The sequence below is a fragment of the Meriones unguiculatus genome, chromosome 3, assembly GCF_030254825.1.
Source record: "Meriones unguiculatus strain TT.TT164.6M chromosome 3, Bangor_MerUng_6.1, whole genome shotgun sequence".
Taxonomy (NCBI): domain Eukaryota; kingdom Metazoa; phylum Chordata; class Mammalia; order Rodentia; family Muridae; genus Meriones; species Meriones unguiculatus.
This window is the reverse complement of record NC_083351.1, coordinates 167,906,967-167,929,887: the sequence shown is the minus strand read 5'-3', so window position 1 is coordinate 167,929,887 and position 22,921 is coordinate 167,906,967. Positions and strand designations below refer to the sequence as shown.

Below are 22,921 nucleotides of genomic sequence, written 5' to 3'. Positions count from 1 at the left end.
ATCTTTCAGAGGCCCTCCGTGGTAGGCCTCTGTCCTGTTCCTTGTTTCCCCCTCTTCTGATATCCATCCTCTTTGCCTTTTTGAATGAGGATTGAGCATCTCTCCTAGAGTCCTCCTTCTTGATTGGCTTCTGTAAGTGTACAGATTTTAGTATGTTTGTCCTATATTATAAGTCTAATATCCACTTATGAGTGAGTATATACCCTGTGTGTCTTTCTGCTCTGCGATACCTCACTCAGGATGATCTTTTGTAGTTCCCACCATTTGCCTGGACATTTCATGATTTCCTTGCTTTTAATTGCTGAGTTGATTTCCATTGTGTAAATGTACCACGATTTCTGTATCCATTCCTCAACTGAGGGGCATTTGGGTTATTTCTAGCTTCTGGCTGTTACAAAAAAAAAAACAAAAAACAAAAAACCCTGATATGAACATGGTTGAGCAAATGTCCTTGCTGTGTAATTGGGCATCTTTTGGATATATGCCTAGGAGTGGTACAGCTGGATCTTGAGGTAGGACTATTCCTAATTGTCTGAGAAAGCACTACATTGATTTTCAAATTGGCTGTACAAGTTGACATTTCCACCAGCAATGTAGGAATGTTTCCTTTTTCTCCACAAACTCTCCAGCATGTGCTGTCACTTTGTTTTTGATCTTAGCCATTCTGATGGGTGTAAGGTGAAATCTCAGGGTCATTTTGATTTCCCTGATGACTAAGAATATTGAGCATTTCTTTAAGTGTTTCTCTCCCATTCTATATTCCTCTATAGAGAATTCTCTGTTCAGCTGTACACCTCATGTTTAATTAGATTACTTGATTTGTTGCTGCTTAACTTGTTGAGTTCTTTATATATGCTGGATATTAGCCCTCTGTCAGATATAGGGTTGGTGAAGATCCTTTCCCAGACTGTAGGCTGTCATTTTGTTATTATGACAGTATCCTTTGCTTTAGAGAAGCTTTTCAGTTTCATGAGGTCCCATTTATGATTGTTGATCTTAGAGCCTGTGCTGTTGGTTTTCTATTCAGGAAGTTGTCTCCTGTGCCAAAGAGTTTAAGGCTCTTCCCCACTTTTTCTTCTAACAGGTTTACTGTGTCTGGTTCTATGTTGAGATCTTTGATCCACTTGGACTTGAGTTTTGTGCAGGGTGATAAATATGGATCTATTTCCATTTTTCTACATGTAGACATTCAGTTAGAACAGCACCATTTGTTGAAGATGCTATCTTTTTTCCATTGTATAGTTTTTTCTTCTTTATAAAAAATATCAAGTGTCTGTAGGTGTGTGGGCTTATTTCAGGGTCTTCTATTCAATTCCTTTGTTCCAGCTTGTTTCTATGCCAGTACCATTCAGTTTTTATTACTGTTGCTCTATCGTACAGCTTGATATCAGGGATGGAGCTACCTCCAGAAAATCTTTTATTGTAGAGGACTGTTTTAGAAATTCTGGGTTTCTTGTTATACCAAATGAAGTTGAGAATTATTCTTTCAAGGTCTGTAAAGAATTGTGTGGTAATTTGATGGGAATTGCATTGAAACTGTAGATTGCTTTTGGTAACATGTCCATTTTTACTATGTTAATCTTGTTCTATGTTTTCATTTTTTAAAAGAAGTTATCCATTTTTATTTTGTGCACTTTGCTGTTTTGATTGCATGTATGTCTGTGTGAGGGTGCTGGATTCTGGAACAGGAGTTCAGGTAGTTGTGAGTGGCCCTGTGGGTGCAATGACTAGAACTTGGGTTCTCTGCAAAAGCTTGTGGTGCTGTTAACCGCTGAGTTATCTCTCCAACCCTCTGCCTCCATTTGTAGTATGAAGCTTCTCCCTGTCTAGCTCATTCTTGGTGGCATCTTCTCTACATAATGTGCCAAGCTGGTCCTTCCTGATTTCCTTCTTAAGATTTACATACTAGAGGCTGGAGAGATGGCCCAGGACTTAAGAGCACTAGCTGCTCTTACAAATGATCTGGATTCCTCACAAACATTTATAGCCTCCAACTGTCTGTGACTCCTGTTCTAGGGGATCCAACACTTTCACACAGACAAAGATGCAGGCAAAACATCAATGCACATCAAATACAAGGTAATGGATTATGTAAAAATTCATAAATGGATTTATGTAATGTTTACACTATTTCTTTTTAACAATTTTAAGCTAGGCATGATGGCATATGCCTTTAATCCCAGCACTGGGAGAGGCAAAGGCAGGTAGATCTCTGTGATAGTGAGCCTAGATTGGTCTACAGAGGCTACACAGAGAAACCCTGTGTCAAAAAACAAAACAAAACAAAGCAAAACAAATAATTATTGTCTTTGCAGCATGGAGTATTACCCGTGTCTTCAGGAGATCAGAAGATAGCTTCAGAAAATGGGGTTGCAGTCTATTGGGATCTGCCATGTGGATGCTGGGACCTGGCTCCTCTGTAAGAGCAGTCAGTGCTCTTGACTGCTCAGTCATTGCTCCAGCCCCTTTGCTTTGCTCTTCATTCATTGAATGTAGATATTTTTTTCATATAATAGTTCTGATTATGGCTTTTTGTCCACCAGCTTTTCTGTGATCCTCCCTACCTTCTCTTCCATCCCAATCCATACTCTTTTCTCTTCTCTAAGAAGACAAACAGGCATCTTAAGAATAGTAAGAAGGAGCCAGGGGGTTGGAGAGATGTCTCTCAGTGGTTATGAAAACTGTTTGTTCTTCCAGAGGTCCTGGGTTCAATTCCCAGCAACCACATGGTGGCTCACAACTATATATAATGTGATCTGATGTCCTCTTCTATCATGCAGATGTATATATAGAGGAGCACTCGCATACATAAAATAATTAAATCTTAAAAAGGGGAAAGAGAGAGAGAGAGAGGGAGCCAGCTGTGGTGGTACATGCCTTTAATCCTAGCACTCAGGAGGCAGAGTCAGGAGATCTCTGTGAGTCCAGCATGGTCTATAAAGTAAGTTCCAGGAGAGTCAGATTTATACAGAGAAACCCTTTGTCAAAAAACTAATCCACAAACAAAAAAACACACTACCAGAAATAGAATTATAATAAAACAAAATAAACAATTCAGAATAGGAGAAAATAAACAAACCAATACAGGAAATGAACCAAAGATAAAGCATGAGGAGTTGGGCTGGGTGGCACTCTTCTGTAACCCTCTGTCAGGGAGACAGAGGCAGGCAGATCTTGGTGAGTTTGAGGCCAGCCTGAGTCCAGGATAGCCAGGAAATTTGGCTCACATAGTAATTCTCTCAGCAGGAACCCTGAGGCAAGAGGATCCCTGTGAACTGCAATTCCAAATTAACCTTATTTACAGAACAATGTTGTCAGAACACAGTTCAAAAGCAAGGAGAAGAGCAAATAGAAGAATAAACAAATAAGTAAGGAAACTGTAAAATTTAAGGTTAGGAAATTAGTCAATAAATGGACTCATTATTTTCATTCTATACTGTTTTGGTTGTGTTTTTGCATTGACACAGAAAGCTTGACTCAATCTAGAGATTCAATCTAGATTCAAGGTGGGATCAAGTGTCTGGACTCAAATATGCAATCAGATGGCAGCTTGTGGTTGGGGTGTGGGGCTACAAAAGGGAGGGGCTGAGCAGGGTGGTATATAAAGCTTTCAAGAGAGGAGGAGTAGTCATTCCTTCAGTGAACTGAAGACTGTGGTGATGGCCTGCCTATGCTGGGTTCCAGAAACCCTGTGCTAATCAGTGCTCAGAGCAGGTAAGTCACTTTGATCCAAAGCACCAGGACCTCTGAAATAGAGAGGTTAGAGCCAAGATGGAAAAGTCATTTATTTGTTCATTTGTTTATTTATTTACTTACTTATGTTTCTAAAGGCTTTATTTTTCTGGATGCATAGAATTTAAAAATACCTTTTAAATTTATAATGATTTTATTGATTATTGGGGAATTTCACATCATTGAATCCTGAGCACACTCACTTCCCAATCTACCCAGGAAACTTTTCCACTTGCCACCAAGCAAAAAAAAAAAAAAAAAAAAAAAAAAGGAAATTCTATATGTGTGGACAATATACTCACATGGACAGGCTCTTAAAGAAACATGAGTCCTTCCCCACCTGCCCCCAGCCAGGAGCCAAGCAATGAGGAGTATTAAATTTCTGCATCCTTAGCACAATGTTGAATAATTCTCTTTGATGGCTTTCTGTGACAGTAATTTTCATTCCTTACTGTTCAGATGAAGCTAATGAAGAACCTGATTGGATTTAAATTCAGGTGTTTTTTTTGACATAACTTTAAGTAATACAGAATGGGGAAACAACTCCATTTCCAGGATCATCTCAATTTTTCCAGGCAGTTTTTATGTTTTAGAAAAATTATGGGTAGGATGGGTGTGTAAACTTCCCATGCTTTGTTGTTTTAGGACTTCTGACATGATCTATGTCTGGTTTGCACACAAAGATGGTACTCAGCTTTCAGATTGCAGGGGATCCCTGCCCAAAGGGGATGGGATTGAGTTGGGCATTGGTAAGGGTTGGATGGAGGAACACTGGGAAATGTGTAACCTTGATGTACTTGTAAGAGGCTCCTTGTGCTGTCAGTGAGGGAGTTTGGTTTGAGACCTCCAGAGAGGACAGTGGCTTAAGATGATGTCTCTACCATTGCCAGAGCAGTAACTTTGCCTGACCTTGAATGGTCCCTCTGATGGTGAGGGGGTTTTGAAAACTTGATGTTGACAATGTATTCTCCCTTAAATGCCTCCCCAGGGTAATTCTAACTGAGGACCTACCAGGATGAGTGCTCAGACTCCACCCACACTCCTGAAGCTGTCAAGGAAGGCTCTGCTGAGAGATGAGACCTTGGACATGTCAGCTCTGGACAAACTGCCCATGGAGCTCTTTCCAGCATTGTTCAAGAAGGCCTTCAGTTGTAGACACACTACGACTGTGAAGGCAATGGTGGCAGCCTGGCTTTTCCCTGGTCTTTCTGTGGGGGCATTGATGAAGGCCCCTGACTTGGAAACCTTCCAGGCAGTTCTAGCAGGAATAGACATGAAGCTGCAAAGAAAGTTTTATTCCAGGTAAGAAATAAGCAAGCACTGTAGAATGGAGCCCACTGAGAAGACAGAAGAAATTGTGGGGTCAGGTAAAATGGCTTCTTCATGAGACTCCTGATGGATAATCAGATAGGAATGTAGGGCCCTTGGAAGCTTTTCTTTGCTTATCCTAAGAAAGGTTGCCTGTTGCCAGAGCTTGGAAAAGATGTATGTACACTGTGAAATGAGCCTTCCCTGCAGTCCTACAACCTCTAATGGGACTAAGGAGAAATAGAGAGTCATGTAGAGGAAGGAAAGTTATTAGTGCTACCTATACAGCTCAGGGAAAATTAATTCAGGCTGAACTGGGACTGCTGAAAAAAAAAAAACACCTCAGCAGGTGTTTGAACTGAGTTTAGAGATGTGGAGGAAATGCTGAGTCATGTTGGGTTTTGCCATGTAGCTGACACTTCATATGGTTTCCCCACAGGAGGGAAAAACTTCAGGTTCTTGACTTGAGGAAGAAGCACCATGAATTCTGGAGCATATGGGCTAGTGCAGAGGATGGTAACTGCTCACCAGAGAACCCAGATGAGCAGCCAGTGGTGAAGGTCCTTCCCAGATATGCACTTAGGCGGCGCCTTAAGGTGGTAGCTGACTTTGGTTCAGTCCGTGTATAGATGAAGAACAAAGATGCTTATTGAATTGGGCCCAGTTGAGAAAGGGCTCTGTCCAGTTCTGCTGTATGGAGATGAACATCTGTGTTATGCTTTCGCATGTTATCCGAGGGGTCTTCAATATATTCCATCTGGAGCACATCAAGGATTTGGAACTGATCATGATCAGTTGGGATGTGTTAAATCTGTCACAACTTGCTCCCTGCCTGGGCCAGATGAGAAATCTTCACAAACTCATCCTGGCACACATCATCAAGGATGTCTTTATGATTGGCAACAGGGCAAGAGACAGAGAGGAGAAGTGTGTCAGTTAGTTCATTTCTCAGTTTTACAAACTCAACTGTCTCCAGCATCTCTCCATGAATGGCATCTACTTTCTTAGAGACTGCCTGGATCAGGTTCTTGGGTAAGTAAGGTTGAGGGTTGTGTCAGCTGCCAGGGCAGACCTTTCTTTAATTTTAAAGATTAGTGGTTCGTGAGACCTGCCAGTCACTGAGTACAATATTTAGGCCTCATTAGAATGCGAAGGCTATGTGTTGTTTTCATGTGTAATGAATCAAATTGTCAAATTCCCACTTTTTAAGCAGAAGACTGATGGTCAGGTCTAGTAGGGATGGGTTGTAATTCTTCTTGGAATGATGCCCACCCAATCCAATGGAAAGGGAACAGTAAGGGGAGAATGCGTTCCTCACTGGATTCAGAAGACTCAGCAGCACAATTTGGAGGTGAGCTCTGTGCTCAGATCTGTTAGTAGACTCAGTCTACCCCAAATTTGCTATGGGTGAAATGTTTTGAGCCCAAGTAGAGTGCATGGGACAGTGGGAATAGTGTGGGTGTTAAATGACAGCAATAGTGACTGTGCAAGGCATTGATGGAATCTAGAGTGTAGTGAACACACAGGAAGTGTCCCTAGAGCCTGCCAGGACTTTCATGGGTTGGAACTTCTTTTCTTTTCCCTTTATTAGTATTGTTGTTGTTGTTATCATATACAGTTTATTCATTTTGTATCCTGACTGTAGTTCCCTTTCTCATCTCCCCTCGGTCTTAACCTCCCTCCTTCTTCTTTACCATCCCCTTTCTCTAGCACCCTGAAAAGGGGGACTCCTACACCACTACCATCTGACCTTAGCCTATCAAGTCTCATCAGGAATGCCTGTATCCTCTTCCCCTGTGGCTTGGTAAAGCCACCCTGCCTGGAAGAAGAGCTCAAAGAACAGGCAACCAAGTTCTGGTCAGTGGCAGCCCCTGCTCTCCTTCTTAGTGGACTCACTTGGAGACTGATCTGTCTATAGGCTACATCTCAGCAGGGGTCTAGGTCTTCTTGAATGGTCCTTAATTGAATGGCATCAATCTATGGAGACCCCCCTGCACCCTAATTTTTGGGCTTTGTTGTTCTCCTTGTGGGGTTCCTGTCCCTGCTGAGTCCTTCTATTCCCACCTTCTTCCATAAGACTCCCTGCTGTCTGCCCAAATTGTGGGTCTCTGTCTCTGCATCTGCTTTGATCCCATGGTGAGTGGAGTGTTTCAGAGGACATCTATATAGGTTCCCATCCTGTTTCCTTTCTTCAGCTGCTTCTAGTCTCCATCCTTTTGCCCTTCTGAGTGAGATTTAAGCATCCTCACTAGGTTCCTCCTTGTTTAGCTTCTTCAGGTCTGTAGATTTTAGTATGTTTATTTGTATTACATAGCTAATATCTGCTTATGAGTGAGTATATACCTTGTGTGTTTTTCTTCTTCTGGGTTACTTCTGTCAAGATGATCTTTTCCAGTTGCATCCACTTGCCTGCAAATTTTACAATTTCTGTATCCATTCTTTTGTTGAGGGACATCTAGGTTGTTTGCAGATTCTGTCTATTACAAATAAAGCTGCTATAAACATAAACATAGACATAAACATAGTTGAGCCAATGCCCTTGTGTGGTGGAGCATTTCTCAGGTATATGCCCAGGAGTAGTATAACTGGTTCTTGAGGAAGGGCTACTTCCACTTTTATAAGCACGTACCAGATTGATTTCCAAAGTGGTTGTACATGTTTGGGCTCCCACCAGCAATGGAGGGATGTTCTCCATTCTCCACATCCTCTCCAGCATGTGCTGTTAATTGAGTTTTTGATCTTAGCCATTCTGATGTCTATGAGATAGAATCTCAGCCTCATTTTGATTTGCATTTCCCTAGTTACTAAAGATGTGGAGTATTTCTTTAAATGTTTCTCCACCATTCAGTATTTCTCTGTTGAGAATTCTGTTCAGCTCTGTACTCCATTTTTAATTGTTTTGTTTCTTGGTGCTTAATTTCATAAGTTCTTTATATATTCTAGATATTGGCCATCTGTGAGATATAGGGTTGGTGAAGATTGTTTCTCATTCTGTAGGTTACCATTTTGTTCTGTTGACAGTGTCCTTTGCCTTACAGAACTTTTCAGTTTCATGATGTCCCATTTATTGATTGTTGATCTTATAGCTTGAGCTGTTGGTATTCTGTTCAGGAAGTTATTTCCTCTCTCATTGAGTTCAAAACTCTTCCCCAGTTTTTCTTCTAATAGATGTAGTGTGTCTGGGTTCATGCTGAGGTCTTTGATCTACTTAGACTTGAGTCCTTTTCTGGGTGATAAATGTGGACCTATTTCCATTTTTCTACATGTAGACATCCAGTAAGACCAGCACCATTTTTTCAGGATGTTGTCGTTTTTCCATTGTATGATTTTTTTCATTGTCAAAACTTAAGTGTCTATAGGTGTGTGGGTTTTTATGCATCTTCTATTCTAGTCTACTGACCCCCTAGTCTGTTTCTATGCCTTTGCCACACAGCTTTTATTACTGTTGCTCTATAGTACATTTTGAAATCAAGGATAGAACTAGCTTCACATAATCTTTTATTGTACAGGATTATTTTAGCTATTATGGGTTTTTTGTTTTGTTGAGAATTATTCTTTCAAGGTCTGTAAGTATTGTGTTGGTGTTTTGATAGGAATTGCATTGAATCTATTCACAGATGATAGCATAGTATACATGAGTGACCCCAAAAATCTTCCAGGCAAAACCTATAGCTGACAAACACCATCAGCAAAGTGGCTGGATACAAAATTAACTAAAAAAAATCAGTAGTCCCCTGCTATACAAAAGAAAAGAGGCTGAGAAAGAAATTAGGAAAACAGTCGTCACAATTGCCCCAAAAATCATAAACTGTCTTGGTGCAACTAACCGAGTAAGTGGAAGACTTATATGAAGAAACTTCAAGTCTCTGAAGAAAGAAATGGAAGAAGATAGCAGAAAATGAAAGATCTCCCATGCTTGTCCTTTGGAATTTCTTATGTGTGCTTTCTGGGCTATGGGCTGAACTGGTTTTCTGCTTGAGAGTGAGGCCAGGAGATGAAGTGTGAGATTGTCTTGACTGAGCAGATTTCAACAGGAAGCATCTTAGAGAATATCCTTGCTATTTGGTCAAACTGACCTTGGGCACCAGGTTCCTTCCACCACTGTGTAAATACCACCTATATTCTCCAAAACCATTTTTCAGAACTAATTTTCTGGTCTATCTGTAGGTGCCTGATGACCCCACTGGAGACCGTGTCCATCACCTCCTGTAACATTTCACAGTCAGACCTTAATTACTTGTCCAGGTGCCCAAAGCTCTTTCAGCTGAAACATCTGGCATGAACTATGTGGGCTTAAAGGCTTTGGACCTTATGCCTCTCCGAGTCCTTCTAGAGAATGTGGCAGACACTTTGCAGTCCTTGGACTTGAGGCTCTGTAAGATGAATGACTCTCAGCTCACTGTGCTCATACCTGCCCTCAGCAAGTGCTCTCAGCTGGCCAATGTCAGTTTCTATGGCAATGACTTCTACATGCACATCCTGAGGAACCTTTTGCAGCACACAGCCAACTTGAGCAAGATGAATGTGGAACAGTACCCTGCCCCTCTCGAGTGCTATGATGAGTTCAGTTATGTCTCCACAGAGAGATTTGTCCAACTCTGTGCAGAGCAAATAGACAGGCTCAGGGCCATAAGACAGCCCAAGTACATCTCCTTTGCTACAAATACTTGCCCTAGATGTGAAGAGCCCTGTGTCTATGACCAAGGATTCAGACTCTGTCATTGCCAGCAGAGGTGACAGTAAATAGGGAAAAAAGTCTTCTGGATTGGAAGAAATGAAAGGCTTGGGGCCCAACTCTCATGCTGGGGACTCAGAGCTTCAGACACTCTTCATATTTTTGGAAACGAAATGATGTATATTGAGGTGGATTTTGCAGGCTGAATTTGACATGGAAATCAATGCAATTGTGGGAACAGAGGATCTAGTGGAGTGAGAAAGACCACTTTACATTTATAAGTGGCTTCTGTCAGGAAAGGATAACCAGTGGCTTTATCCTGCAGCTGTAAACCTGGATCCTCTCCCTCTGGGGTCTTTTTCAGTTATCATCCTCATTGCCAGGTTCAGTGTCAGGAGGGATCAGTGATTTCTCGATCCCAGTAGAAAAACACCACTATTTAATGAGTGAGGCAAATGTCCAGGTCATCAATAAAACTAAAATTTTGGTGATATGTCCTTCATTCCTGTCTTGTCTGTGTGTTAGTTACAACCTTCTTGTGTAGCCATTTATGTGTACAAAAATTTGAAACTAAAGTGAGCAACATAGTACACATCTTATGACTAAGGTTTTAATGAATCACAGACAATATCAAGTACACTCAGGCCACTAGACACCATGGGCCCATGGGAGGTGACTGAAGGGAAGGAGAAGACAACACAGGGGAAATTGAACAGGGTTTATAATTTTTTTTTTTCTCTTAAAAATCATGTTTCCTGACATGCATGGTGTCACACACTTGCAATCCCAGCACTCAGGGAGACAGAGGCAGGTGGATCTCTGAGTTTGAAGACAAGCTGGTCTATAAAGTAAGTCCAGGAGAGACACAGCTACCCAGAGAAACTTTGTCTCACGAAAAAAGTTTTTATTTTTATTGAAAACAATAAATAAAAATGTACTGTAACCCAGCAGTGAATTCTTGATCTTTTTGTCTGGGTGAGAGTACCACCATAAACCTCTCTATCCAGCTTGCTAGCCACATGTGTATAGGGTAGTATTCCTTTGGATTCACAAACTCTTTGAAATAGCCATAGCATTAAAGGTTTTCAATAATATGTAATTCTCTCTTCTGCAGAAAACATTTACTTTACAAAATAACTGTAATTTACATCTTCAGTTGTCTCTGTATGAACATATTTAAGAAAAAAAAAAATCTTCCTAGGCCTAGCCAGTATATGCCCCCTTTTCTGTATAGCAAAATAGCAAAATGATTTATTATTGTTTTGTTCTTCATTGGAATATTTATTGAACCCATAGAAGATGGGTTCTTTGTACAACTGTAATTGTTGTTGTCTAAATTCCATAAAGAATCTAAATTTGAGGAATCCTCAACAGGTGCTCCCTGGACAGAAGTAAACATGAACAGGTTGATGACAGTATTGCCAACTTTCCCGACACTGGGGAATGTGAATAAATTTTTCCACCAGGTTGGGCCACATAGAGACAAACATAGAGTACAGAGTAAGATACTGTCTCCTAAAAAGGAAAGACAAAACCCATAGACTGGAGCAATGATTGACAGCTCAAGAGCACAGCTTGCATTTTCAGAAGAACAAACTTTGCTTTCAGTACTCATATCAGGTGGTTCTCAAATGAGTCTCAGGCTTCATGTCATTGGCCCATTTCTCCTGGCCTGTGTGTGTCCATTCTTTCATATGCACAAATCTACACAATACATATATATAGACACTGAATTTTTAAAACTTTTGATATAAAAACCCAGTTTCACAAGGAAATAAAAAAGGAACTAATTAATTAAACCAGAGATGTTGTTCAGGAGCAGGTTGTTCGCCTCACTGGTATGTGTCTCTGACATTAATTCTGGCACTGAGAATGAAGAGAGTATGTGGACTTTTCAAGTGTGTGGGGTGAGCAATAGTCTACTTTTCCCTTGGCTCCAGGGTCTGAGCTCCTGCACCATGGATGATGTGAAAGAATATCATTTATATGTCAATGTTGACAATTTAGTTTTGTATGTATTTTATGTATGTGAGTGCTCTATTTGCATGCATGCCTACCTGAATGAAGAGGGCATCAGTTCCCATTATGATGGTTCTGAGCCACGATGCTCTGGAAGAGCATCCACTGCTCTTAAGGGATGAGTCATTTCTCCAGCTATAAGATCCTCAATATAGAAAGCATGTGTAGATACAGAATCAAAGTAAATAGGTGCCTATCTGACATAAAATCCTACCCATTTGGTATCATCTTTAAAGCGGTAGGTTTTAAGTGTTTTTTGTGAGTGTTCTATTTTTATTTTTTCCTTTCAGATAGTGAGTGCTTATATTTGACCAAGCAATAATAATATCCTGAGTCCCTCCCAAACATGTCTGGATATACTTCACCTGATAGAGTGCTTACCTATCCATTATTTGAATCTGTGAACCCCATTAAACAGGGTATAAGAATACATAAAAGTTATGCCCCCCAGTCTGCCGGTAGAGATGATAGAGCAGAAATTCAAAATAATCCTAGTTAGTTAGTCTGAAAACCTACTTTCAAAATTCAAGAAACTTCCTCTTCATGTGGAGCCAGAGTCCCTCAGAACTTTCATTCTAGTCTCTTTTGACTTCATCTTATTCCTGCTCAGTGATGGAGTAAAAGCTGTAAAACAAGAAAGAAATTAATAAAATTTGAAGAAAAATGAACGTTTATATTCTTAGAATTGTAAAGACTGGTAGTTTTGAAAGCTGCAATGCTTTATATTGTGATATTCCTTTTAATATTAATATGAGGTCTAGGGAATAAACAAGAAAGAAAAGTTATGGTTTAACAGTAAATGTTGTCTGTGGACTCCACAGGGGGTCAATTGTACTAGGTAGTTTTATTGCAATTTGACACAGGCTAGGCTCATTTGAGAAGAGGGAAACTCAATCAAGAATATGCCCTTCCCCGTTGTCCTGTGTGCAAGCCTGTGGTGCATTTTCTTAATTGGTGGTTGATATGCTAGGGCCCAGGCCATTGTGGGTGAGGCTACCCATGAGCCTGTGGTCGTGGATGCTGTATCAGAAAGCAGGCTAAGGATATCCTGAGGAGCAAGCGAGTAATCAATATTCCTTTGAGGCTTTTCTATCAGTATCTGCCTCTAGGCAGTTCCTACCTTGACTTCCTTCAGTGGACTTAAAAGCTGTGAGGTAAAACAAACCAGCTCCTCTCTAGTTACTCTTGTTCATGGCCTTTGTCACATAAGTTGAAATTTGAGTGGCAGGAAGTTATTATGCTGAGTTGAGGCTTTCTGCCAACTGGACTATCTGCCCGCTTAGGCCCAATACACCCAGGGATTTAACAAGCCTGATTGCTAATTCAAGGTTGGAATCATAGCTGTAGTGTTTTGTTGGCACTCTCTGGGGTGGGAGGAATTTTATTCATGCCTCCCAAGTAAAGGCTCACTCAATAGGATTGAACAAAAAGTCTTATACCCAGAGAGACACAATCACAGCCTAATATTTGGATCTGAAATGTTTTTCCCTCACATTTATTATGTCTATCTTTTATTTGTCTATCTATCTATCTATCTATCTATCTATCTATCTATCTATCTATCTATCTATCTATCTATCTATCTATGTATCTATCTATCTATCTATCTATCTATCTATCTATCTATCTATCTATGTTTCTTTCGATCTATCTTTCTATTGATCTATCTATCTATCTTTATTTATGTATATATGTATGTATGAATCGTCTGTCTATTTATGTATCTATATCTATCTATATATATGTATCTCTTTATCTATCTAATGTCTCTATGTCTCTGTGTCTCTATGTCTGTATGTCTCTCTCGCTCTCTATTTCTCTATCTATATCCATCATCTCTATCTGTCTCTCTATGTATGTATGTAGATATGTATGTATGTATTTATCAAAGAATGTTCTCTCTATCTATTGTATCATTTATCTATGTACCTAAGTATGCACTATCTTTGTATCTACATATTTATCACTATCTACTTTTCCATTTCATCTATTTTCTTTTATCCACTTATATATGTCTGTCTGTACCTTTCTATCTATGTATTATCTCAGTATCAATCTTTTTATCTATGCATGTTCTATCTCTATGTATTATCTATCTGTCTTTCTATGTACATATCTATGTATGCTTCATATATATATCTATCAATCTATCTACCTATCTATTTAATCTTTCATCTATTAAATATGTATGTATGTATATATATGTATGTATGTATGCATCTATCTATCTATCTATCTATGTATCTATGTATCTATGTATGTATGTGCGTATGTATGTATGTATGTATGTTTGTATGTTTGTATGTATGTATGTATGTATGTATCTATCTATCTATCTATCTATCTATCTATGTATATTGGGTGCTTTTGCATGTTGACAGAAACTACAGTCCTCAAAGTGGAAGGAACTTCATTTGAGGGAATGCCTTCATGAGATCCAGCTGTAATGCTTTTTCTCAATTAGTGATCAATTGCCTGGTGAGGACCCAGGCTTTGTGGGTGGTGCCATCCCTGGGGTGATGGTCCTGGGTTCTATGAGAAGGTAGGGTGAAGAGGCCATGAGGAAGAGTAAGCAGCACTCTTCCATGGCCTCTACATAAGCTCCCCCCTCTAGGTTCTAACCCTGCTTGAGTTTCTGTCTTGACTTCATCCAGTGATGGACTATGGATCTGGAAGTAGGAGCCAAATAAATCCTTTCCTCCCCAACTGGTATTTTGGTCATTGTGTTTCATCGCAGTAGTAGAAACCCTGATTCTGACACTATCTATCTACCCACCTATCATCTATCTAGCTACCTACCTACCTACCTACCTACCTATGATATATCTATCTACTATAAATGTAACTTTTATTCACCAGATGCCATTGTAGTGTTGAAGGCTTAATGTCTCCATCTGCTAACCTAGGCTCAGCTTGGAAGCTTCTATCCTCTGTACAATCTAATCTAGGCTGAGAATGTTTTCAGCCTCAGAGACTTACTGCTGCCTAAGCTCATCCTTCCTAGCTGGTTCAACTCAGCTTTTCTGGCTCAAAATCCTCCCACCTCTGACTTGTTCATTCTGGCTTTTCTCTTGGCCTCTACAATCTCTTCTAATCCTTCTCCTTCTCTGGCTGGTTCTGTTATCACCTGTATCCAGGTTGATGTCTCTTTAACATTTCTCTGTGAATCTTTCCCAGTAAAACTGCTTCCTCTCCCTCATTCTCTGTGCTGCTCCCTTGAGGAGATGCTCTTTTTTCTCCTCATGAGAGTTGGGAATATTCTATTGTGTCAAATTCTTCTCTGATTCATCACCTCATTTTGACACTTAGACTTCATTTTTAAACATGGCTATTTCCTTCTACACACTACTTTACCTTCATAGTTTGGGATTAAAAGCCTGTACCACCACACCTGGTCTAGGATCTTCTTTACCTGAAACAAACTTTTGAAAAGATGAAGTTAACGAGTCACTGGCCTTCTCCATGTTTCTTGCTCTCTTTCACTCCAGGGTACTCCGGCTCCCACCTTCAAAATTTCTAGACTTGTACTACCTCAAGTCTCAAGGCTGGATATTGATTCTCTGTTATTGAACCTCAGCATGGTGTGTATATACTTGGCTAGATGAAATAGTTTCAATCTATAACCCAGGCTAGACTCAAACTACAGATGTTCCAGTTTCTTACTCTTTTTCCTAATTTAAAGAAGTTATTTATTTTCATTTTGTATACATTGGTGTTTTGACTGCATGCATGTCTGTGTGAGAATGTCAGATCTCCTAGAATGGGAGTTACAGAGGGTTGTGAGCTGCCATGTGGGTACGATGAATAGAACTTGGGTTCTCTGCAAGAGCATTCAGTGCTCTTAATTGCTGAGCCATCTCTCCAGCCTTTTTCCTCCTCTTGTACTATGAATCTTCTCCCTGTCTGGCTCCAATCCTTGGTGGCATCATCCCTAGACAATTTTTACATAGTAGACAATATTTACATATTATAGGTTGAAGAGTTGGCTCAGCACTCTGCTCTTCCAGAGGACCCAGGTTCAGTTTCCAGCACAAACATGACAGCCTAAAAATGTCTGTGATTCAGTTCCAGGGGATCCAACACTTTCACACAAACATACACACAGGCAAAACACCAATGCACATAAAATACAACGTAATAAATTACATAAAAATTCAAAAACGGATTTATGAAATGTTTAAACTATTTCTTTTTTAACACCTTTAAGCTGGACATGATGGCCCGTGCCCTTAATTCCAGCATTGGAGGAGGCAAACGTGGACAGATCTCTGAGAGTTTGAGTCTAGCCTGGTCTGCAGAGGTTACACAGAGAAACCCTGATCAAAACAAAACAAAACAAAACAAAACAAAACAAAACAAAAAGAAAAGAAAAGAAAGAAAAGAAAGAGACAAAGGAAGAAAACAAAGGAAACCAAACAATTTTTGTCTGTACACCATGGAATATTATATGTGTCTTCTGGAGGTCAGAAGTTGGCTTCAGAAAATGGATTTGCAGATATTTGAGAGCTGCGATGTGGATGCTGGGAAATGGAAATGGCTCCTTGTTAAGAGCAGCCAGTGCTCTTGACTGCTCAATCATTGCTCCAGGTATTTTCTTTGCTCTTCATTTATTGAAATTAAATTTTTTTTCATACAATACATTCTGATTATGGCCTCTTGTCAACTAGCTCCTCTGTGATCCTCCCCACCTTCTCTTCCCTAAGAAGAAAAGCAGACATCTAAAGAATAATAAGAAGGATCCAGGTGTTTGGAAAGATGTCTCAGTGGTTAAGAGCACTGTTTGTTCTTCCAGAGGTCCTGGGTTCAATTCCCAGCAACCACATATATAATGTGATCTGATGTCCTCTTCTATCATGCAGATGTCCATGCAGAAATTCATTCACATACACAAAATAATTAAATCTTAAAAATGGAGAGAGATGAGGGAGCCAGGTGTGGTGATACACACCTTTAATCCCAGGACTCAGGAGGCAGAGTCAGGAGATCTCTGTGAGTTGAGTCCAGCATGGTCTACAATGTAAGTTCCAGGACAGCCAGAGTTACAGAGAGAAACCATGTTTTGAAAGTCCAACACAAAACATAGAAACAGAAATAGAATTATAAGAAAATAAAACAAAAACAAACAAATTGGAATAGGAGAAAATAAACAAACCAACAGAGGAAAAAAATTCAAATATAGAGCATGAGGAGATGGGCACAGTAAGACTCTTTTGTAATCTCAGCACTTAAGGAGACAGAGACACTCAGATCCTCTGAGTTTAAAACCTGTCTGATCCAGGGCAGCCAAGACTACACAGAAGAGCCCTATCTTAAAAAAAAAAAAAAAAAAAAAGCATGAGTCATGTAGATGCAGATGGAAGACACTTTGGCACATACATGAATCCAATGAAAACATAAAACTGGCTTTCTCTGCCTTCGTTTTTTTTCCCATTCCCTCATCTGTGACGTTTATCACTTGGTGGGGGGAGGCAACACCATGCTCCTATTTCTCCTCTCCACTCCCTCTTCTTCCCATTTCCTCTCCTTATACAAAAACACTAAATAAAGAACAATAAAGAACAATAACAGAAAACCATAAAATTGGTAGATATAACATACAAGCAAAGTAATATAAAGTAATAGATGTAATATAAAGTAATAAAACAATAGATGGCAAATGCATGTTCTGCTTGTGTTAAAGATCACAACAGCCTGGTATATTCCTTATTTCTAGATAGTTGGAAAGCACCCATGACATCCCCTACCCTAATCCTAGCCAATTAGCTTAAAGTGCTTTGCCTAGCCTCCTAGATACAATGCCATACACTTGGAACATAATCGATTATGTTTAGCTGGTCAAAATGATGTAATCTGAGTGTGGTGTTGGAATGGTCACTGTGTGGCTATTCCTGAAGTAATAACATTATTAATTGATGTAAGTCTCTGAGTAGCTACCAAACAAAAAGATTGGCAAAGCATGAAGCTCAGCTCTTGATTGCAGAGTAGACAAGTAAGTGTATATTTTCAGGAACATGTGAACACTTCCTGCATCCTGCTGACTCCCACTCTGAACCATGCTGGTCACAAATGTATAATCCCAGCCAGGGTAGTTGGCTCATATAGTAATCCTCCAAGCAGGAAGGCTGAGGCAGGAGGATTCCTGTGAATTGGAATTCCAAATTAACCTTACCTACAGAACAATGTTGTCAGAACACAATTCAAAAGCAAGGAGAACAAGAGCAAATAGAAGAGTAAATGAATAAGCAAGCAAATCATAAAATTCAAGGTTCAGGAATTAGTCAGTAAGTGGACTCATGATTTTTATCCTATTGTGTGTTGTGTTTACATTGACCCAGAATGCTTGGTTCAATCTAGAGAATGAGAGAACCCAAGGTGGGATTAGGTGTGTGGACTCAAATATGCAAGCAGATGGCAGCTTGTGGTTGTAGGTGTGGCTGCAATAGGGAGGGCCTGGCAGGGTGGTATATAAAGGCTTCAAGGAAGACAGAGGAGTCATTCCCTCAGTGACTTGAAGACTGTAGTGATAGCCTGGCTCTGTTGGGATCCAGAGACCCTGTGCTCATCAGTGCTCAGAACAGGTAAGTCACTTTGATCCAAAGGGACAGGGCCCCTGAAACAGAGAGGTTAGGCCCAAGATGGGGAAGTCATTTATTTATTCATTTGTTTATTTATTTACTTACTTAAGTTTCTAAAGCCTTTTTTTTTCTGGATGTATACGGTTTAAAACTACTGTTAAAATTTGCAATATTTGCACAAACAACTCCACATTTGGCTAAGGCTGAGGATCTGGCTTGCTTCCATGTATGTGGACCTATCTGCATTGCCCATGTGGCATCCTGGGTTTGGCTACCCAGATGCTATTTAAGCTGTGGGCTGGCTTTCCCCAGGGTCAGATGATTGTTCAAGGTTCCTGAATAAACTGCATTGGAAAAAAAAAGAACTAAAAAAAAATTTGCAATATTTTTATTGATTATTGGGCAATTTCACATCATTGAACCCTGAGCAAACTCACTTCCCAGTCTACCCAGGTCAACCTCCCCAAGTCCCACCAACCAAAAAAATAATTCAGTTTTTGTGGCCATTATACTCACTGGAACATGACCAAACTTCAGGTGGCCAGCCTCTTAGAGAAAAATGAGTCTTTTCTTACATTCCACCAGCCAGGAACCAATCACTGAGGAGTGTTAAACTTCATTCTTACCACGGAATGGTGAATAGTTCTCTTTCATGGCTTTCTGTGACAATATTTTTCATTCAGACGAACCTACTGAAGAGAAGGTTTAGATTTAAAATCAGATTTTTGACACAACTTTAATTAATACAGGATGGAGTATCAACCCCATTTCCATGATCATCTCATTTTTTTCACAGGCAGTTTCCATGTTTTAGAAAAAGTATGGGTAGGATGGGTGTGTAAGCTCCCCATGCTCTGTTGTCCCAGGACTTGAGACATGATCTATGTCTGGTTTGCACACAAAGGTGGTACTCAGCTTTCAGACTGCAGGGGACCCCTGCCCAATGGGGATGGGATTGAGTTTGGCATTGGTAAGGGTTGGATGGAACACTGGGAAATGTGTAATCTTCGGTATGCTTGTCAGTGATGGAGTTTGCTTTGAGACCTTCTATGAGGACAATGGCTTAGGCTGATATCTCCACCACTGTCCGAGCAGTAATTTGCCTGACCTTGACTGGTTCCTCTGATGGTGAGGGGGTTTTCTAAACTTGATGTTGAAAATGTATTCTCCCCTAAATGCCTCCCCAGGATCCTTCTGACTGAAGACCTTTCAGGATGAGTGCTCAGACTCCACCCACACTCCTGAAGCTGGCAATGCAGGCTCTGCTGAGAGATGAGACCTTGGACATGTCAGCTCTGGACAAACTGCCCATGGTGTTCTTCCCAGCACTGTTCAAGGAGGCCTTGATTGGCAGACACACTACAACTGTGAAAGCAATGGTGGCAGCCTGGCCTTTCCCCTGTCTCCCTGTGGGGGCATTGATGAAGACCCCTGACTTGGAAACCTTCCAGGCAGTTTTAGCAGGAGTAGATACATGGCTGCAAAGAAAGTTTCACCCCAGGTAAGCGATAAGCCAGTACTGTGGAATGGAGCCTATGGATAAGAGGGAAGAGATTGTGGGGTCAGGGAGAATGGCTTCTTCTTGAGTGGATCAGAGGCTCCTGATCCATCATTGGATAGGGATGCAGGGATATTGTAAGCTGCTCATTGCTTGTCCTAAGGAATGTTGCCTATATCAGAGATATAGCAGATGTAGCCACATAGGAAAATGAGCCATCCTTGGCCTCCCCCAATCACTAGTAATGGGACTAAGGAGAAACTGAGTTACTTAGAGAAAGGAAAGTTACCAGAGCTATCTGTGCAGCTCAGGGAAAGCTTCTGCAGGGCGGGAAGCGGCTGCTGAAAAAAACACCCACCTTGGCAGGACTTAGGGCTGAGTTTACAGATGTGGAGGAAATGCTGAGTCTGTGTGGGGTCTTCCCATGTAGCTAACACTTCACATATTTTACCCACAGGAGGGGAAAACTTCAGGTTCTTGACCTGAGGAAGAAGCACCATGAATTCTGGAGCATATGGGCTGGTGCGGAGGATGGTGGTTGTTCAGCAGAGACCACAGATGAGCAGCAAGTAGTGAAGGTCCTTCCCAGATATGCACTAAGGCGGCGCCTGAAGGTGGTAGCTGACCTTTGCTTCAGGCTGCGTGCAGATGAAGAACAAAGATGCTTCTTGCAGTGGGCCCACCAAAGAAAGGGCTCCATCCAATTCTGCTGTCCAGAGATGACCATCTGGGCTCAGCCTATCCATATTATGAAAGAGATCCTGAATGTTTTTCATCCAGAGCATATCCGGGTATTCGAACTGAACACACACTGGAATGTGTTTTTGCTGGCGGCCTTTGCTCCTTGCCTGGGCGAGATGAGAAATCTTCACAAACTCTTACTGGCACCTATCTCCACGAGTGTCTTCAAGATTAGCAACAGGACAACAGACAGGGAAGACAAGTGTATCAACAAGTTCATTTCTCAGTTCTCCAGATTCAACTGTCTTCAGCACCTCTCCTTAAAGAGCGTCTACTTTCTCAGAGACCGCATCAATCAGGTCCTCAGGTAAGCAAGGATAGAGAGCTGTGTCAGCTACTAGAGCTGACCTTTATATGTAGTTTTAAGGATTCGTCATTTATGAGACCTGTGCATGAATGGGAACAAACACTTAGGCCTCTAGAGTACAGAAGTTATATGTTGTTTCTATGAATATTGAATCACCATGTCAAATAAGCTATCAAGAATCAGAAGACTGAAGGTCATCTTTGGTAAGGATGGGATTTAATTCTTCTTGGAATGATGTCCACCAGTCCAATGGAAAGGGAACAGGAAGGGGAGAGTGTAGTGAGGAATTGGTGGACACACAAGCACAGTGGTTGAGGGGAGCTCTGAACTCAGGTCTGTGAGAACAGCCTCAGCTTCCGTGAATTTCCTATGGGTGACTGGTTTTGAGCTTAAGTAGAGCTGAGTGCCTGAGACAAGGGGGATAGTGAGGATGTTAAATTACTACAAGTGTGACTGTGCAGAGACATTGATGGGATGCAGAGTGCAGTGAGCACACAGGAAGTGTACCTAGAGCCTGCCAGGACTTTCATGTTTTGGAACTCTTTATGTGTGCTTTCAGGGCTGAAAATGTGCTGAAATGGTTTTGTGCTTGAGAGTGAGGCCATGAGAAGAAGTTTGAGTTTGTCTTGACAGAGGAGATTCGAACAGGAAGCATTTAAAATGATGCCCTTGAATCTACCTTGGGTCACTGGGCTGCTTCTACCTCTGTGTAAATGCCACCCTATACTCCCCAACATCATTTTCCAGAACTAACCTCCTGGTCTCTATCCCTAGATGCCTGACGACCCCGTTGGAGACCCTGTCCATCACTTACTGCCACATTTCACAGGCAGACCTGAACTACTTCTCTGAGTGTTCAAAGCTCTCTGAGCTGAAACATCTGGACATGAAAGGTGTGCCCTTAAAGGCTTTGGATCTTATGCCTCTCCGAGTCCTCCTAGAGAATGTGGCAGATACTTTGCTGTCCCTGGACTTGAAGGCTTGTAGGATGAAGGACTCTCATCTCACTGTGCTCATACCTGCCCTCAGCAAGTGCTCCCAGCTGTGCAAGGTCAATTTCTACTGCAATGAATTCTCCATGCCCATCCTGAGGGACCTTTTGCAGCACACAGCCAACTTGAGCAAGATGAAAGTGGAAAAGTACCCTGCCCCTATTGAGTGCTATGATGAGTTCGGTTATGTCTCCATAGAAAGATTTGTCCAACTCTGTGCTGAGCAAATAGATAGACTCAGGGTCATAAGGCAGCCCAAGTGCATCTCCTTTGCTACACATATGTGCCCTAGATGTGGAGAGCGCTGTGTTTATGGCATGGGATCCCGACTGTGTCTTTGTCAGAGGAGGCAGCGCTAAATAGAGAAACCTAACTTCTGCATTTGAAGCACTGGAAGGCTTGGGACACATCTCTCATTTTGGACGCTCAGATCTTGTGGCTTCAGGCTCAGCTCAAGTTTAGAATGCAAATGATGTTTGCTGAGTTGGATATAGGAGAACGAAGGTAACATTGAGAACAATGGGACTTTGGGAATAGGTGTCTTGTTGAGTCAGAAAGACAGTTTTGCCTTTATAAGTAAGTTCTCTCAGGACAGAATAGCCAGTGGCCTTGTTCTGCAACTGTAAACCTGGATGTTCTACCTCTGGGCTATTTTTTCAGTTATCACCCTCATTGCCAGAGTATGGACGGTTCCATGACCCAATGAATGGAAAAAACACTGATATACATTGAGTGAGACAAAGGTCCTGGCCAATTTAGCATCCATAAAAATGACAATTTTGGTGACACTTCTTTCCTTCTTGTCCTTTCCATGCCTGCACAATAGATACAAATGACTTGTGCGGTTCTTTCACATGCTCTAAAAGTTAAAACTAAAGTGAACAACATAGACACAGATCCTGTGAATATGAAGGATTTTCAGTACACTCAGGCTACAAGGCACCATGGACCCATGAGAGGTGACTGAAGAGAAGGAGAAGACAACGCAGGGAAGAATGAACAGACTTTTCAATGCTTATTTTCCTTCCAGTCTTAAAACCTTGTTTTCTTTTTAGTTGAAAGCCTCATGTACTC

At 41.1% G+C, this 22,921-nt stretch overlaps 2 protein-coding genes and 1 pseudogene across 2 annotated transcripts; all 3 read left to right on the top strand.

Moving 5' to 3' along the window:
* The first annotated feature begins 4,747 nt into the window (after nucleotides 1-4,747).
* LOC110540540 (PRAME family member 8-like) lies at nucleotides 4,748-9,777 on the top strand (annotated as a pseudogene).
* Nucleotides 9,778-13,238: 3,461 nt separating this feature from the next.
* LOC132652911 (NADH-ubiquinone oxidoreductase chain 5-like) lies at nucleotides 13,239-19,123 on the top strand (the record flags this gene model as incomplete). Its single annotated transcript, XM_060378857.1, has 3 exons — nucleotides 13,239-13,499; nucleotides 13,784-14,026; nucleotides 19,106-19,123. Coding segments are annotated over 3 exons (522 nt in total), but the record flags the coding sequence as incomplete, so codon positions are not given.
* Nucleotides 19,124-19,523: 400 nt separating this feature from the next.
* On the top strand, nucleotides 19,524-22,206 carry LOC132652910 (PRAME family member 12-like). The gene is made up of 3 exons (XM_060378856.1): nucleotides 19,524-19,810; nucleotides 20,265-20,855; nucleotides 21,630-22,206. The coding sequence occupies exons 1-3, from the start codon at nucleotides 19,524-19,526 to the stop codon at nucleotides 22,204-22,206; spliced, it is 1,455 nt and encodes a 484-aa protein (XP_060234839.1).
* The last annotated feature ends 715 nt before the right edge of the window (nucleotides 22,207-22,921 follow it).